Raw genomic sequence first — 17,208 nt, 5'->3', positions numbered from 1 at the left:
AAACGAGAACTTGCCATTTGAAATTTGATTTTGATTTTATGAGAAGTTGCGATGAGGGATAACGTGAAGAAGCCCGCCAGCCCGCATGCACGTCAACCTTTAAAGCAGCCATATGAAATCACAGAACAATCGCTGACCTAACTATAGGAAGATTTAAGATACTAGAACTACCGATGATCTTTATGAGAATAGGGTTGGGAGTGGAGGGCACGTAATTCCTCATCGCAATTTCTCATAAAATAAAGATCAAACTTCAAACGGCAAGTTCTCGTTTAATCTTTCTATTTTATTTCGAAGTCACGTGAGTGACTACGTGAAGATTTCAAAGCCCTGTGATTTCATGCCGTGAACCCGAGTCCATGCAAACACACTGCATCAGTTGACCAGATATGGTTGAAAAGATAGTAATAATAATAAAAGTGGTCCCTTACATCCAGGAAAATAAAAATGTATTTAACAGAATTCAAAATTGTGTTGGCAAACGAACCAGGCCTGGCAATAGGCATTTTGTAAAAGGCTTGGAAAGTCTGCTCATTCGACCATCCTGCTGTCGCTAGGATGCGGTCCAGCGGAACCTCCATGAACCTCGCTGCTGATGTTGTTGCAGCCCTGGTGGAGTGAGATTTAAAAACATCAGTGTCCACTCCTGCGAAAGCCAATACATGTCTCAACCACCTAGAGATGGTCTGCACCGATACCCTCTTGTGTGGTTTCCTATGAGTGATGAACATAGCCAGTTCAGTGCCTCTAAGGTTCTTTGTAGCCTTTATATATTGTTGAATATATGTGACAACACATAATCTACGATCCGTTGGATATGCTAAAAACTCCAGCTTCAGACCCAAGACTCCTAGGTCTTCTTTGCTTAATTAACTCATTTATATAGAACGTTATCTTATTGGTAGACATAACCGTCCTGTCCAGCCTTAGCTTTTGCAACGACTGGACACGTTGCGCTGAAATTAGCGCCTTGATCATTATTACCTTATAGGTGAGCCGGACCAAAGATAATTGATAATAAAGATAATAAAGACCTGGAATTCTCTGCCACAGAAGGTAGTTGAGGCCAGTTCATTGGCTATATTTAAGAAGGAGTTAGATGTGGCCTTTGTGGCTAAAGGGATCAGGGGATATGGAGAGAAGGCAGGTACAGGATACTGAGTTGGATGATCAGCCATGATCATATTGAATGGCGGTGCAGGCTCGAAGGGCCGAATGGCCTACTCCTGCACCTATTTTCTATGTTTCTATGTTTCTATAAAGGTGCAGCTGGAGCCCAACCGCGAAGCAATGTTAACACAATGTTAACGTCCCATACTTCCACGTACCTGGGCCTGGGAGGATTTATGTTAAAGATACCCTTCATGAATTTGGATATCAAAGGGTGAGAACCAACAGAGTGGTGTCCCGATCCCAGCAGCAAGTACGATGATAAGGCACTTTTGGCAGTGTTGATGGCACTATAACTTATTCTTTTATCAAAAAAATAACATTGATAGAAACTCTAGGACATCAGCTATACGTGCAGTATTATAAGTTATATTTGAATTTACACAAAACACTTCCCATCTCTTGATGTAGGAAATGTATTGCTTCTTGGTATTGTCCAGCCAAGCTGCAGTGATCACGTCCACTGTTCGGTCGGATAATCTCAGCCCCAGTAAAGGTCTTCTTAAACTCTGCAAATCAATAAGTTGATTTTTATCATGCAGAGGGTGAGATTCCCGAGTCATGGGATGAACAAGCAAAGCTTTATGCTTACTAATAACCATATATGGTTCCGTTAACATTCCTAACATCAACAGGAACCATGGCCGCGTAGGCCAGTCAGGCACTACTAAAATGCCTGATGCGGAATCTTGCTTGATTTTTAGCAAGCACCGGCTGATGAGGCAAAATGGAGGAAAGGCATAAAAGAACATTCCTCCCCAGTGTAACGAGAATGCATCTATCGCTACTGCCCCTGGGTCTGGCTACCATACAACATCTTTTGGCAACTGGTAATTAAGCCTAGATGCAGGTGCAGCACGCAGTGAAGAAAGCAAATGGTATGTTAACATTCATAGCAAAATGGATTTGAGTATAAGAGCAGGGAGGTTCTACTGCAGTTGTACAGGCCTTGGTGAGATCACACCAGGAGGATTGCATACAGTTTTGGGCTCCTAACCAGAGGAATGACATTCTTGCCAGGTTCACTAGACTGATTCCTGAGATGGCAGGACTTTCATATGAAGAAAGACTGGATAGACTCAGCTTGTACACGCTAGAATTTAGAAGATTGAGGAGGGATCTTATAGAAACTTACAAAAATCTTAAGGGGTTGGACAGGCTAGATGCAAGAAGTTTATTCCCGAAGTTGGGGAAGTCCAGAACTAGGGGTCACAGTTTAAGGATAAGAGGGAAGTCTTTTAGGACCGAGCTGAGAAAATCATTTTTCACACAGAGAGTGGTGAATCTGTGGAATTCTCTGCCACAGAAGGTAGTTGAGGCCAGTTCATTGGCTATATTTAAGAGGGAGTTAGATGTGGCCCTTGTGGCAAAAGGGATTAGAGGGTATGGAGAGAAGGCAGGGTTGGGATAATGAGTTGGATGATCAGCCATGATCATATTGAATGGCGGTGCAGGCTCGAAGGGCCGAATGGCCTACTCCTGCACCTATTTTCTATGTTTCTATGTTTCTTGTTTTAACTACCTCCTCCGGCAGCTCATTCCATATACCCTCCACCCATTGTGTAAAAGAGTTACCCCTCGTTTTCATTAGATCTTCCCGCCCACCACCCACTCACCTTAAACCTATGTCTTCTGGTTATCGATTCCCCTACTCTGGGGACTCTGTGCATCGACCCAATCTATTCCTCGCACAAGTTTTGTACACTTCTATAAGATCACCCTCATTCTCATGTGCTGAAAGGAATTGAGTCCTAGTCTGTTCAACTGCTCCCTCTAGATCAGGCCCTCCACTCCTGGCATCATCCTTGTAAATCTTCTCTGCACGCTTTCCAGCTTGACAACATCTTTCCTATTACACAGTGCCCAGAAATGAACACAATACTCTAGAAATGTGGCCTCACAAACACCTTATATAACTGCAACATGACTTCCCAACTTCTATACTCAATACTCTGGCCAAATGATCAAGATCTTGATGCAATTTTTGACAAACTTCTTAGATTAGATTAGATTAGATCCTTTATTTGTCATTCAGACCTTATGGTCTGAACGAAATGTTGTTACCTACAATAATAAACAACAGAACAGAGCAGGAAATAAGGTCCGAGCCTGTGCAACCTTTCCCTATAGATGAGGCCATCTTCAGATTCAGGGATATTTACTACCCAGCTGCTGTCAGGCAACTGAACCATCCGATAATGGTCCTGAGCTACCATCTACTTCATTGTAGAGACTATCTTAAATCCGACTTTTCTGGTCTCCATCCTGCACTGAACATTATTCTGTACAGTCTGGGCAGCTGGATTGTGAACATGTATAAACATATATAGTCTTTTCACTGACTGGATAGCACCATAGTACCTTGATACATGTGACAATAAACTAAACTATGTACCTGCACTCCTAGATCCCTCTGCTCTACAACACTCCCAAAGGCTCTTCCATTTATGGTGAAGATCGAACTGGCCACCGTTTTTCACAACTCCACCCAATCCACCAGCCTTCCTTCTGCCCCTGTCCCACTTAGGGAACCTTAACGGAAACCTCTGGAGACTTTGCGCCCCACCCAAGGTTTCCGTGCAGTTCCCGTACGTTCCAGGAGGTTTGTGTCAGTCTCCCTACCTGCTTCCACTACCTGCAACCTCCGGCAACCACCTCCAACCTCCGGGAACCGCACGGAAACCTTGGTCTCCAGAGGTTTCCGTTCAGGTTTCCTAAGTGGGACAGGGGCATAAGTCTATGTCTCCCATTGACCCAGACTGTTATCTCACCTTTTTGAGGCTGCTCTGAGGCAGACAGTAAACGCAGTCAAGTCAGAGAAATCGGGTGCATCCAACCTGACAAAGCTGTTGGCTGTTTTGCTTGGGAATATCACTGATTTCTTCATCAATCCTGTAAAATATGAAGTGTTTAAGAAGGAACTGCAGATGCTGGAAAATCGAAGACTGCAGTCCGAAGAAGAGTTTCGGCCGGAAACTTTGCCTTTTTCCTTCGCTCCATAAATGCTGCTGCACCCGCTGAGTTTCTCCAGCTTTTTTGTGTACCTGTAAAATATGAAGTTTGAATGTTCAATCTCTGTTTGAAATTGCACCTTTGCCATCGGAGATGGAGCACAGGATAATTAGAGCGCAGTTTTCTGCAAAAAGATTTTTTCTTGAAATCTTAGGGACAGGGATGGAGTTTCAGAAGTGCATTCTGCTGAACCCACTCTTCAGCCTGTTTCTCGTTTACAAGGAAGGCAGCATTGCTGAAATTGTTCTGGTAAATTAGCCAGAACTGGTAGAGCAAATCATGGAGCACCTTGGAAACAGAGATTACTGCGTCCTAAAGGTTAACAGGATGCAGATCCGTGCATAGAAATGGAGGTTGTTGCCAAAGATCCTATAGCAAGCAAGATAGACCACTCAACGAAAAAGACGTAGTACGGTCATGGGCAGATTCATGGTAATTTTCGGACCCATTTCCGTAACCGGCTTCCGTCTCCGCACCAAAGATCCCATGGCGGAGCAAAGATACTAGTGCGGAGACGGAAGCCGGTTACGGAAACATCCTCGTAAAAATAAAAGTTATTTGTTAAAAATCTTCTCCTCATTTTCAGAATTATAATTTATTAACACAAACTGTTTCCCCGCAACGTTGATTACACTGCGAGTCGGGTCGGGTCGGATTACTGAAATGGATGAAAAAAAGGCCCACATTCTGCTCCGTTGCGTACTACACGTCAGCCCATTGCATTTAGAAGAAGTGGTCTATCTTGCTTCGCTATAGGATCTTTGGTTGTTGCTACTCCCCCAGAGGAGAGTAGGTCAGGAAATGAAAGGCAAATTCTGGGAAAGGTCAGAGAGAGCAGGTAGGGACAGCATGGGCTAAATGGCCACTATCCATGCAGTATCCTACAGTGCAGATAAATGCACATTGCAAGCACTATCAGTAAAAACCTCAATGTCTTTTAGCCACAATGTTGTGCGTTAGGTACAAGGAGAGATTGGACTAATGAGGTTGTTTTCACTGGAGCATTAAAGAAGCACAAATGACGTGGAGCATAGTTGGGGTAGATCGTCTTTACTTGGAAATGACAAGTACCAGAGGGCACAGGTTTACAGTGGGACAGAGAAAGTTTAAAGGAGACTAGACCAAGTGCAGACACCCCCAACGCACCCATTCCCTACCCATAACCCCCACGGGAGGCGTGGTCCTCCAACTCAAACCGTTCCCGAACGTAAGATTCCAGCCCTCCCCTTGCCTTCCTCAACAGTGATCTTTAAACAAAATTCCAATTGCACCTGCCCTGTGTGTTGCAATAGTAATTCGCCCTCCCCCTGCTAGTCTGGCCATTATGACATCATCAGTTAAAGCTGTTCTGTTTGAAATTAAAGGTATTTTGATTTTATTAAACTTTAATCAGTAATAAGTCAAGAAATAAAGCATAAAATGTTTAGTGAAAGTGGTCTCTGCCTCGAGGGGGAAAATGTGAATCAGAATATGTAACGATCTTGTGAAAGTTGGCATTTTTAAAGCTATAATCGCAAATATCGTGTCAACTACAGGATGATATCTTTGCTGAGGCAGGTGCCTGCTAGCTGAGCCATTGTGACATCATTTGAAGATGGTGGTTTTAATTTCAAAATCTTTTGCCTTTTTTACACTTTTAATCTAAGGGGGTGGAGCTGCCGCCCAATAGTCTAGAACAGGAGATTATCAAGAATATTTTCTTGTCATGTGTCCCAGATAGATCATTTTTACTTCCAGCAGCACAAAGAATACATAAACATAGTGCACTGTAAGCAATATAATAAATGAGAAAGACAAGTTCAGTGTGTGTATGTATACACTTATTCACACATACACACAAATGTATATACATATATATATATATATATATATATATGTATACATATACTCACACACCACATATACGATACAATACGATAACACTTTATTATCAAAGCGAGGTCTGAAATTTGTTTTTGCATACTGCTATACAATAAAATATATGTACATAAAAAACAAACAACAGTAGAGCAATCCTAACAATGATAGTCTATGTAATTCAGGGCTTAATGGCGGTTGTACTGTTTACTAGCCTGATAGAACTGGCCTGAACTTGGACGTTACAGTTTTCAGGGTACTTTATCTTCTTCCCAGTGATATGGATGAAATGAGTGTGTGGCCAGGGTGGTGTTGGTCTCTGACGATGCTGGCTTCCTTTTTGAGGCAGCGACACCTGTAAATCTTTTTGATGTTGGGGTGGTCAGAACCTGTGATAGAATGGGCAGTGTTCACAACTTTTTGCAGTCTTCTCCATTCCTGGGCATTCAAGTTGCCGAACCAGGCCGTGATGCTCTCTACTGTACACCTGTTGAAGTTCAAGAGAATCCTCTCTGACATACCAAATCTCCCTGATCACCTCAGGAAGCAGAGGCATTGATGGGTTTTCTTTATAATCGCATTAGTGGGGACTTGACCCAAAACATCACAGATTCCTTCTCTCCAGGGATGCTGCCTGTCCCACTGAGTTATTCCAGCTTTTTGTGTCTATCTTGTGTCCAGGAAAGATCTTCAGAAATATGCACGCACAGGAATTTGAAGCTTTTGACTCCACCATTGTCCCGTCGTCATAGACAGGTTTGTGGATCCTCATCCATCCTCCATCTGGGAACCCATCCCATGGTTGATGCCCACTCCTGATCTCAGCCTTTCCCTCTACATTTGGCCCCCAGTCCCACTGAATCACTCCCAGGGTTAATCAGCAAGGATAGTCCATGAGACCATCCATCTGCTTCATCCCCTGTCTCATGGATTTTGATTAGATCCTCAAATCTCATACCCCTCCTTCGACAGGTGACTTTTGCACCGTTGCCTTGATGTAGGGAGTGAGTCCCCAGGCTGTTCTTCGTGTTGCCCCAGCTTATGACTGAGAATCTTTATCATGTGCCTTATCAAATTCCATGTAAACAAGATCCACTGCCCAACCCTCATTAATTGCCTTTGACAAAAAACTATGTCAAGACATGACATGCCGCCAAGAAAGTCATGCTGACTTTCCCTACTTAGCCTATTCTCATTCAAATACAAGCAAATCCTATCCCGACCACTGACAGTGATGTTGATCCTTCAGGGCAACAATATTCCCTCCACAGCTACTCTTTTGCTCCCTGTATATTTTTTGGAGTCCCTGATGGGCCTGTCCCAATTAAGCAATTTTTTTGCAGAATGCCGGCGACTGTCAAGTTGCCGGCAGTCGCCTGAAAAAACGGTAACTGGAATGGCGAAGCTAGAGCAACTGGAACTGGAAGCTAGAGAAGAAATGGCAGGAGAACTTGATTGAGAGATAAGAATCATCATTAGACATGGGTAAGGTGTCAGAAGACTGGAGGGGTGCTAATGTTTTTCTCTATTTAAGGGGCTGGAAAAGCCTGGGAACTATAGATTAGTGATCTGAGTTACATCTAACATCTGTGGAAAACAAGTTTCTGGGGAGGATTCTATGGGATTAGATACAAATGCATTTGGAGAGACAAAGGTTGATTAGGGATAATCAGCATGGATTTGTAGGTGGAAGAAAGTATTTTATGAATCTTTTTTGAAGAAGTAACCAAAAATGTTGACAAGGACAAAGACATATATGTTGTTGATACGGACATCAGCAGTGCATTTGATAAGGGCATTTGCAGGTGACTCTGGAAGGTTAAATGTCAGGGGATCCAAGGTGAGCTAATTGATCGAGGTTAAACGAGTTCAGTATCTCGATAAATGCAAGGAATCAACGTTAACGTCCCATACTTCCACGTACCTGGGCCTGATGCGGAATCTTGCTTGATTTTTAGCAAGCACCGGCTGATGAGGCAAAATGGAGGAAAGGCATAAAAGAACATTCCTCCCCAGTGTAATGAGAATGCATCTATCGCTACTGCCCCTGGGTCTGGCTACCATACAACATATTTTGGCAACTGGTAATTAAGCCTAGATGCAGGTGCAGCACGCAGTGAAGAAAGCAAATGGTATGTTAACATTCATAGCAAATGGATTTGAGTATAAGAGCAGGGAGGTTCTACTGCAGTTGTACAGGCCTTGGTGAGATCACACCAGGAGGATTGCATACAGTTTTGGTCTCCTAACCAGAGGAATGACATTCTTGCCAGGTTCACCAGACTGATTCCTGAGATGGCAGGACTTTCATATGAAGAATGACTGGATAGACTCAGCTTGTACACGCTAGAATTTAGAAGATTGAGGGGGGATCTTATAGAAACTTACAAAAATCTTAAGGGGTTGGGCAGGCTAGATGCAGGAAGATTATTCCCGAAGTTGGGGAAGTCCAGAACTAGGGGTCACAGTTTAAGGATAAGAGGGAAGTCTTTTAGGACCGAGATGAGAAAATCATTTTTCACACAGAGAGTGGTGAATCTGTGGAATTCTCTGCCACAGAAGGTAGTTGAGGCCAGTTCATTGGCTATATTTAAGAGGGAGTTAGATGTGGCCCTTGTGGCAAAAGGGATTAGAGGGTATGGAGAGAAGGAAGGGTTGGGATAATGAGTTGGATGATCAGCCATGATCATAATGAATGGCGGTGCAGGTTCGAAGGGCCGAATGGCCTACTCCTGCACCTATTTTCTACGTTTCTATGTTTCTATGTTACTTGTTTTAACTAACTCCTCCGGCAGCTCATTCCATATACCCTCCACCCATTGTGTAAAAGAGTTACCCCTCGTTTTCATTAGATCTTCCCGCCCACCGCCCACTCACCTTAAACCTATGTCTTCTGGTTATCGATTCCCCTACTCTGGGGACTCTGTGCATCGACCTAATCTATTCCTCGCACAAGTTTTGTACACTTCTATAAGATCACCCTCATTCTCATGTGCTGAAAGGAAATGAGTCCTAGTCTGTTCAACTGCTCCCTCTAGATCAGGCCCTCCACTCCTGGCATCATCCTTGTAAATCTTCTCTGCACGCTTTCCAGCTTGACAACATCTTTCCTATTACACAGTGCCCAGAAATGAACACAATACTCTAGAAATGTGGCCTCACAAACACCTTATATAACTGCAACATGACTTCCCAACTTCTATACTCAATACTCTGGCCAAATGATCAAGATCTTGATGCAATTTTTGACAAATGTATTAGATTAGATTAGATTAGATCCTTTATTTGTCATTCAGACCTTACGGTCTGCACGAAATGTCGTTACCTACAATAATAAACAACAGAACAGACAGTAAACACAAATTAACATCCACCATAGTGAGTCCACGAAGCACCTCCTCACTGTGATGGAGGCAAAAATCTTAGGGCTGCTGTCTCTTCCCTCCTCTTCTCCCTCTGCGCTGAGGCGATACCCCACCGGGCGATGGTAAGCCAGTCCCGCGGCTCACCGAGCGCCGCGAACGGGCCGGTTCAAACACTTTTGCCCGGGTTGGTCGAAGCTGCCGCCCTCCAGTCCAGCGGACGCAGCTGTTGACGACGTCGTCCACTGCCCCGCGGCCGAACCCCGGACTCAGGCCGCCGCCGCCACAACGCCGCATCAGCCACCGGAGCACCGTTCCAGCTCCGAGCCGGGTCACCCTCATGTGAGCGTCTCAACCCCGCGCCAGGCCGCCCTCATGGCAGCACCGTTACCCTCGAGCCAGGCCGCCCTTACGGGAGCGTCTCAGCCCCGCGTCAGGCCGCCCTCATGGGAGCGTCTCAGCCCCACGCCAGTCCGCCCTCACGGGAGCGCCGTTACCCTCGAGCAGGGTCGCCCTCACAGGAGCGCCGTTACCCTTGAGCTGGGCCGCCCTCACGGGAGCGCCGTTACCCTCGAGCTGGGCCGCCCTCACGGGAGCGAGCCCAGGGCGAGTCCTGACAGGCTCTGCCTCCGGAACCTCGAGGTCGCCAACTCCGCCATTAGGCCTCAGCGCAGACGGAGGCAGAGAAGGGGGATACGACAAGAAAGTCGCATTCCCCCGAAGGGAGAGACAGAAAGCCCTGTTTCAACCCCCCCCCCACACACAACACAACCCAAAAACCAAAAACTGAGCCAAACAAGACGAAAAAAACAACACAGAAAAGCAAAAACAAACGGACTGCAGGCGAGCCACTTCTGGAATCTTCAAGGTGGGATGGGTCTGACCTTTGTGAGTGCAGAGTGTACGTTGCATGTGGTGGACAGGGTGAAACAAAGCAGTTGCTGATAGCTCCATCTTTGTGTGTGATCTGCAAGTTGTGATCAGCCAAGCAGATGACCACTGCAACACGTGGCTGCTGGAGGAGACACTCTCTTCATTTATGAGGCCAGTTGCAATAGCATTTTGGTCAGTGTGGACCTAGGGATGTGGATTTGGAGATCTCCGCAATGGTGGTACCACAGGATGTTAGAATGTGCTTTGGGGCAGCAATTACTGGGCTATAATGGCCTCCGTTGGCAAGCATGGTACAACAACTGTTACTAGCCAGTGGAGTTCTCCCCTTTTCCCACGGATACACATTCACCCTGTTTGTTTCATCGTCTCTCAGCCTAAAGTGATTTTATTGCCAACAGATCAGCTCCATACTGGGCTGTCTTGAATTAATTTAGTGATGGACACTGAGAATGCACTGTGTTAACTGCAGACCAGACACACACACACACACACACACACACACACACACACACACACACACACACACACACAGAGTCATTTCTGAGACAAGATCTTTGTTGTTTTGATGCTCGTTTATTAAGTTGATGAAACTGCAATGTTACAGTTCAATCACAATCACTGGAAGCACAGAACACATATTGTGAGCTTTCCAAACCTTGGTGTAACAAACAATGTGAAATCAAGAGGGAAATACAGAGAGAGACAGTAATAATTCCAATCAGCACAATCTAAATCAAGACAGGATCAGCCTCCACCACAGGGACTTTCCCACAGTCCGTGTCTGCCCATCACCACCACCCCCGTGCCCCTGACGCTTTATTGTCTACATGTGTGTGTCAGAGAGATGGCACCAAATGCCCTGGACACTGCTTTGTGCTGCTGCACCTTTTAACTGGGATGCCCAACTGTTCCCAATGGGATTTGAGGAAGGAGAATGGTCGAGGAGGGGAGTCTGGTTAAAGAGGGCGGACTTGTCTGTTCTGGGCAGTCCCTGGGCTTCAATCAAGGGTCAGTGTGTGGGGCAGTGCCCTGGGGTTTACACCCTGCTGATCCATGCAGACATCCACCATGGTTCCCCGCTCCCCATCCCTCTCTCAATGTGTGACGGAGAATGGCCGAGACTCTTGTGTATTGAGTTTGAAGCCATTACCCTGGCAGTGAGGGTGATGAGAAACTGGAAGGAGAGTGAGTTGTCCCTTACCCTGACGTGAACAACCCTTTATTCTGGAATCAACACCACTACTTTTACTACTGATCTGGTTTAGAGAGGAAAGATTGCAATGCAAGTTTATATTCAGCTACAGTAGTTTGAGGAGATTGTGTACCCCTCTGCACATTTAAATGCCTTTTGGAGCCAAAACATTTAAAGTGTACAATCATTATTGTCTTCAATTATGACGTTCCCTCCTGGTGTAAATGTTGTAGATCCCCAGTCAATGATGTTCCCTCCATCACCGTAACACCCCTGACTGATCAACTCAATCTCATTGGGTTTTAGAACATGATCCCACATATTAACATCAGTTATCTCTCCGACAAAGGATTGTTTCTTGTCAAAACGTCCACCAACTGAGTCTTGCTCCTGACCAAGAAAAAACTGACCGGACCCTCTCACAACCCGACCCTTTCCACCAATCTTCTGTACACTGCGTCTCCCATTGACCCAGACTGTTATCTCACCCCCTTTAGACTCCCAGTTCACACAGATGTGTCTCAGTAAAGAATTCATTTCTGGGACGTAAAACCTACCTACATTACTTCCTAACAACACATAGAGTTGTGTTTTATTTACATGCCAAATCAGGAGTTCGTTGTGGGAATAGCTTGTTGCGTAGGAGAGCAAACTGTAAGGGCGTGTTGCTTCAGTGGCTGCCCTGAAACAAACAGTAAAGGCGGTCAAACTGGCGAAGTGAGGCGCATTCAACCTGACGAAGCTGTTGTCTGTCTCGGTTGGGAATATCACTGATTTTCCATTCAATCCTGTAAAATTGAAAAGTAAAAATTTAAAATCTCAGTTTGAAATGGTAACTTTGCCATCTGAGATGGAGCACAAGGTCGCTAGTGAGCAGTGATTTGCAAAAGGATGTTTTATTTTAATGTGAGAGGCAGAGTGGCATCTGAAGACTGGCAGGTTTGGAGAGAGTGTTGAAGAGTTTACCTGGATTGGAGCACCTTAGGTACAAGGAGAGGTGGGACAAACATAGATTATTTTGTCTGGAGTGTTGGAGGTTGAGGGGCAAACTGTACAGAAGGCTTTCGACAAGGTCCCACATAAGAGATTAGTATACAAACTTAAAGCACACGGCATTGGGGGTTCAGTATTGATGTGGATAGAGAACTGGCTGGCAAACAGGAAGCAAAGAGTAGGAGTATATGGGTCCTTTTCACAATGGCAGGCAGTGACTAGTGGGGTACGGCAAGGCTCAGTGCTGGGACCACAGCTATTTACAATATATATTAATTATCTGGATGAGGGAATTGAAGGCAATATCTCCAAGTTTGCGGATGACACTTAGCTGGGGGGCAGTGTTAGCTGTGAGGAGGATGCTAGGAGACTGCAAGGTGACTTGGATAGGCTGGGTGAGTGGGCAAATGTTTGGCAGATGCAGTATAATGTGGATAAATGTGAGGTTATCCATTTTGGTGGCAAAAACAGGAAAGCAGACTATTGTCTAAATGGTGGCCGACTAGGAAAAGGGGAGATGCAGCGAGACCTGGGTGTCATGGTACACCAGTCATTGAAAGTAGGCATGCAGGTGCAGCAGGCAGTGAAGAAAGCGAATGGTATGTTAGCTTTCATAGCAAAAGGATTTGAGTATAGGAGCAGGGAGGTTCTACTGCAGTTGTACAGGGTCTTGGAGAGACCACACCTGGAGTATTGCGTACAGTTTTGGTCTCCAAATCTGAGGAAGGACATTATTGCCATAGAGGGAGTGCAGAGAAGGATCACCAGACTGATTCCTGGGATGTCAGGACTGTCTTATGAAGAAAGACTGGATAGACTTGGTTTATACTCTCTAGAATAAGGGGTCACAGCTTAAAGATAAGGGGGAAATCCTTTAAAACCGAGATGAGAAGAACTTTTTTCACACAGAGAGTGGTGAATCTCTGGAACTCTCTGCCACAGAGGGTAGTCGAGGCCAGTTCATTGGCTATATTTAAGAGGGAGTTAGATGTGGCCCTTGTGGCTAAGGGGATCAGAGGGTATGGAGAGAAGGCAGGTACGGGATACTGAGTTGGATGATCAGCCATGATCATATTGAATGGCGGTGCAGGCTCGAATGGCCGAATGGCCTACTCCTGCACCTAATTTCTATGTTTCTATTTTTCTAAAATGACAGGCAGCATAGTTAGTGTAGATAGTCAGAGTCTGTTTTATCCCCCAGGGTGGAAATGACAAGTAGCAGAAGGCACAGATAGATAGTGAGAGGGATCAAGTTAAAAGGAGATGTGAAAGGCAAGTTTCTGTTTCCACAGTGGTGGGTGCCTGGAACACACTGCCAGGGGTGGTGGTAGAAACAGATACAATAGCAGTGTTTAAGGGCATTTAGACAGACACATGCACATCGAGGAATAGAGGGATACAGACCTTGTGCAGGGAGATGGGATTAGTTCAGACTGACATCATGGTCAGTACAGACACACACTCTCCAAACCTACATGTAAATCTCATACAAACCTGCACTGTCCGATCCTGACAGGTAAATGCACATCACAAGCACAATTGTTGCGAAGGGCTTCATCCTGTCTCCAACCTGTTAAAACATAGAATTCCCAATTCATTTCATTTCACTTGTCGATCCATTGAAACTGAGAACCAGCAGCCAGTCCCGTGTGTCAGCAACACACAAACAGTCCCTCTGGTACTCACTGTGTCTGTCTCCAACAAGTTGGTTTCACCTCAGGGGGGTCCAATACCCTGGGCACAAGATGCTGCAATTTATATTCTTCTAAACCCAGTCACTGCCAATCGCAGGATGGAATTGAGGGGGTGGAGCAAACTCTGTTGCCATTCAATACTCAGAGAGCTGCCATTGATCTGTGTGTTGACATCAGTCAGCATCAGGTGATGAGGGGGAGGGAGTGGAGTGAGCCACGTTAATTCACCTTCCCGGGAGGTGATGAAGTTCACCTCCCCCGCCCGATGAGAGATATCTTCCCTATCCCACTGTGGCTCTGATCTGTGACACAACTTCATGTTGATAGGGAGAGGCACATGTTCATGTATTGGATGCTTGCCATGAGGTTGTGGTCAGGACCGCTGACAGCTGATTCCTGGAATATATGTAAAGAAGTTTGGTTTACTGCCTGGATTCACCCCATGGGAAAGTGTCCAATCAGTGAATGAGTGGGCACAACTTAGAGTCATCGCATCATACAGCACAGAAACATACCCTTCAGTCCAACTTGTCAATGCTAACCAAGATGCCCTGTCTACACTAGTCCCACCTGCCTGCATTTGGCCCATATCCCATTATACCTTCCCTATCCATCTTCCTATCCATCTTCCTAACCAAAATTCCCACCACCCTCCGTGAGAATAAGTTGCTCTCAGGTTTCTTTTCATCCTACCCTCTCACCTTAAACCTATGTCCCCTGATTCTTGATTACCCTACTGTGTCTAAAAGACTGTACATTTGCCCTATCTGTTCCGTTCATGACATTATACATTTTTATAAAATTAGCCCTCAGCATTCTGCACACCAAGGCATAAAGTCCTGGCCTGCTCATCCTCCCCATATCTTCTCTGCAGTCTTCCTAGCTTAATGACAACCTTCCTATAACTAGGTGACCAAGACAATGCACCAAACCTGCTCTCTGCAGCAAATATGATGAGAAGGCATGATTGGCACAGTTAATGGCACTATAACTTAATTTATTGTCAAAGACCCATTTGAAAATGAACTCCAAGACGTCAGTTGTCCATGCTGTATTATATGTAACATTAGCATTTAAACAAAACACTTCCCATCTCATGAAGAGGATATGTACTGCTTTTTTGGTGCTATCCCTGCACTCTGCAGAGAGCATATACATGGATCGGTCTGACAACCTGAGCCGCAGGAACAGTTGTCTCAGGGTCTGCAAGTCAATGAATTGATTTTACTTCGGAGTCACGTGAGTGACTACGTGAAGAACCCCGCTAGGACGCATGCGTGCCATTACGCTACACGCATTCGAACTCGTCATTGCTGGAGGAAGGACGTTCCTCCCAAACGGCAGGGGTTGAACCTGCAATAGAAAGGTGAGGGAACGTCGTTCTTTTACTTACCTTTTTTTTCTACAGAAGGCTGATGAAAACTGGCTGGGGAGAGTCTGCAGAACTGCAGGCAGCCAGCAACGGCCGGATCCCTGCTATCTCCCTTAAACGGGAGCCGGAGCCGACTTCAGCTCCAGGAGGATGCCGACAGCGGTGGAGCATTTCTGAAGCGGCGGGCAGCCGGCAGCAGCAGCAGCAAACGGCACGCTGATCTCCCGTAATGGGAACAGCTGTGTCCGATTTCGCTCCCGACTTCGCTCCCGCGCCGGCCCCGGCCGGTCGGGAGAGGAGCAGCCGCGAGCGACCAGTGCCCGTGTGCACCGGGGTCGGTTGGAGCGGCTGGAGGAGATGGCAAGCAGCCGCGAGCGACCAGTGCCCGTGAGCACCGGGGTCGGTTGGAGCGGCTGCAGCATGACAAGCAGCCGTGAGCGGCCGGTGCCCGTGAGCACCGAGGTCAGTGGTAACGGCTGCAGCATGCAGTATAAAGAGCAGCCGGGAGCAGCCAGTGCCCGAGAGCATTGGAGCCGGTTGGACCGGCTGCAGGAGAAATTAAGCAGCCGCGAGCGACCAGTGCCCGTGAGCACCGGGGTCGGTTGGAGCGGCTGCAGCATGACGAGCAACCGTGAGCGGCCGGTGCCCGTGAGCACCGGGGTCGGTTGGAGCGGCTGCTGGATGCAGGATAAAGAGCAGCCGGGAGCGGCCAGTGCCCGAGAGCATTGGAGCCGGTTGGACCGGCTGCAGGAGCAGTACCCCTTGTGGGGCTGCAGAGTGGAAATACTCCAAAGTGGCAAAGCCACAGTGGGCAACTAATAAAGCCCCACAGCAGTACTCCTTGTGGGGCGGCACAGAGTTTTTCACTCATCAGAGGGTAACACCGAGAGTCAATCCTGGGCTGGCTGCAGGAGCTGGAACAGGAGCAGCTTCAGGAGCAGCCGTGACGGCCATTGCCCGTGAGCATTGGAGCCGGATGGAGTGGCTGCAGGAAGTGCAGCAGGAGCAGCCTCAGGAGTAACGGCTTCAGGAGCAGCCGCGATGGCCAGTGATCATGTGCATTGGAGCCGGTTGGGTGCCCGAGAGCATCGGGACCAGCTGGAGCGGCTGTTGGAGCAGGTAAGTGGCCGCTCCATGAGATGGAGACTAGTCACAGAGGGGCAGCTAGTAAGTCCTACAGCAGTACCTCTTGTAGGGCTGCACAGTGTTCTCCCTCATCAGAGGGGAGTATAGGGGGTCAGGTTTGGGCTCCACTTGAACAGGGGAGCAGAACATGCCCCTAGGCCACTTAGGGTGCGGAAAACCTATGGGGAAAACGCTTACCATCAGGGAACTGCAAAACCTGAATGTTCCCAGTATCAACCAAAACATGGTAGGGCAGGGAATTGAAACGAAAGAATGTTCTAAGTCCTAACAGATGATAACCTGGAACCTCCCAACCTCCAATATTAAAATTTGGAGGCATTTTATCTTAACAGGGAAAGATCTTCACATGGAACTCTGGGACACATTAAGGAACGTCTTAAAAACTACTTCCTGAGAAATGTGCTACCCTCATCAGACACCGGCACCTCAACGACCACGGAGGATGCCGAAATAGTAACTAACCTACTAATAGGAACCAGGGAGGTTGGTGGGGGATAACAGATCTATTTGTATGCA

General features: G+C 46.6%; 1 protein-coding gene across 1 annotated transcript; it reads right to left on the bottom strand.

Annotated features, from left to right (window-relative positions):
- Positions 1–11,488: 11,488 nt before the first annotated feature.
- LOC116988229 (C-reactive protein-like) lies at positions 11,489–14,038 on the bottom strand. The gene is made up of 2 exons (XM_033044779.1): positions 13,975–14,038; positions 11,489–12,275 (listed from the first exon to the last, which is right to left on the bottom strand). The coding sequence occupies exons 1-2, from the start codon at positions 14,036–14,038 to the stop codon at positions 11,659–11,661; spliced, it is 681 nt and encodes a 226-aa protein (XP_032900670.1). The 3' UTR covers positions 11,489–11,658.
- Positions 14,039–17,208: the final 3,170 nt, after the last annotated feature.

This window comes from Amblyraja radiata, chromosome 27, assembly GCF_010909765.2.
Source record: "Amblyraja radiata isolate CabotCenter1 chromosome 27, sAmbRad1.1.pri, whole genome shotgun sequence".
Taxonomy (NCBI): Eukaryota; Metazoa; Chordata; class Chondrichthyes; order Rajiformes; family Rajidae; genus Amblyraja; species Amblyraja radiata.
This window is presented reverse-complemented; position numbering and strand designations above follow the sequence as displayed.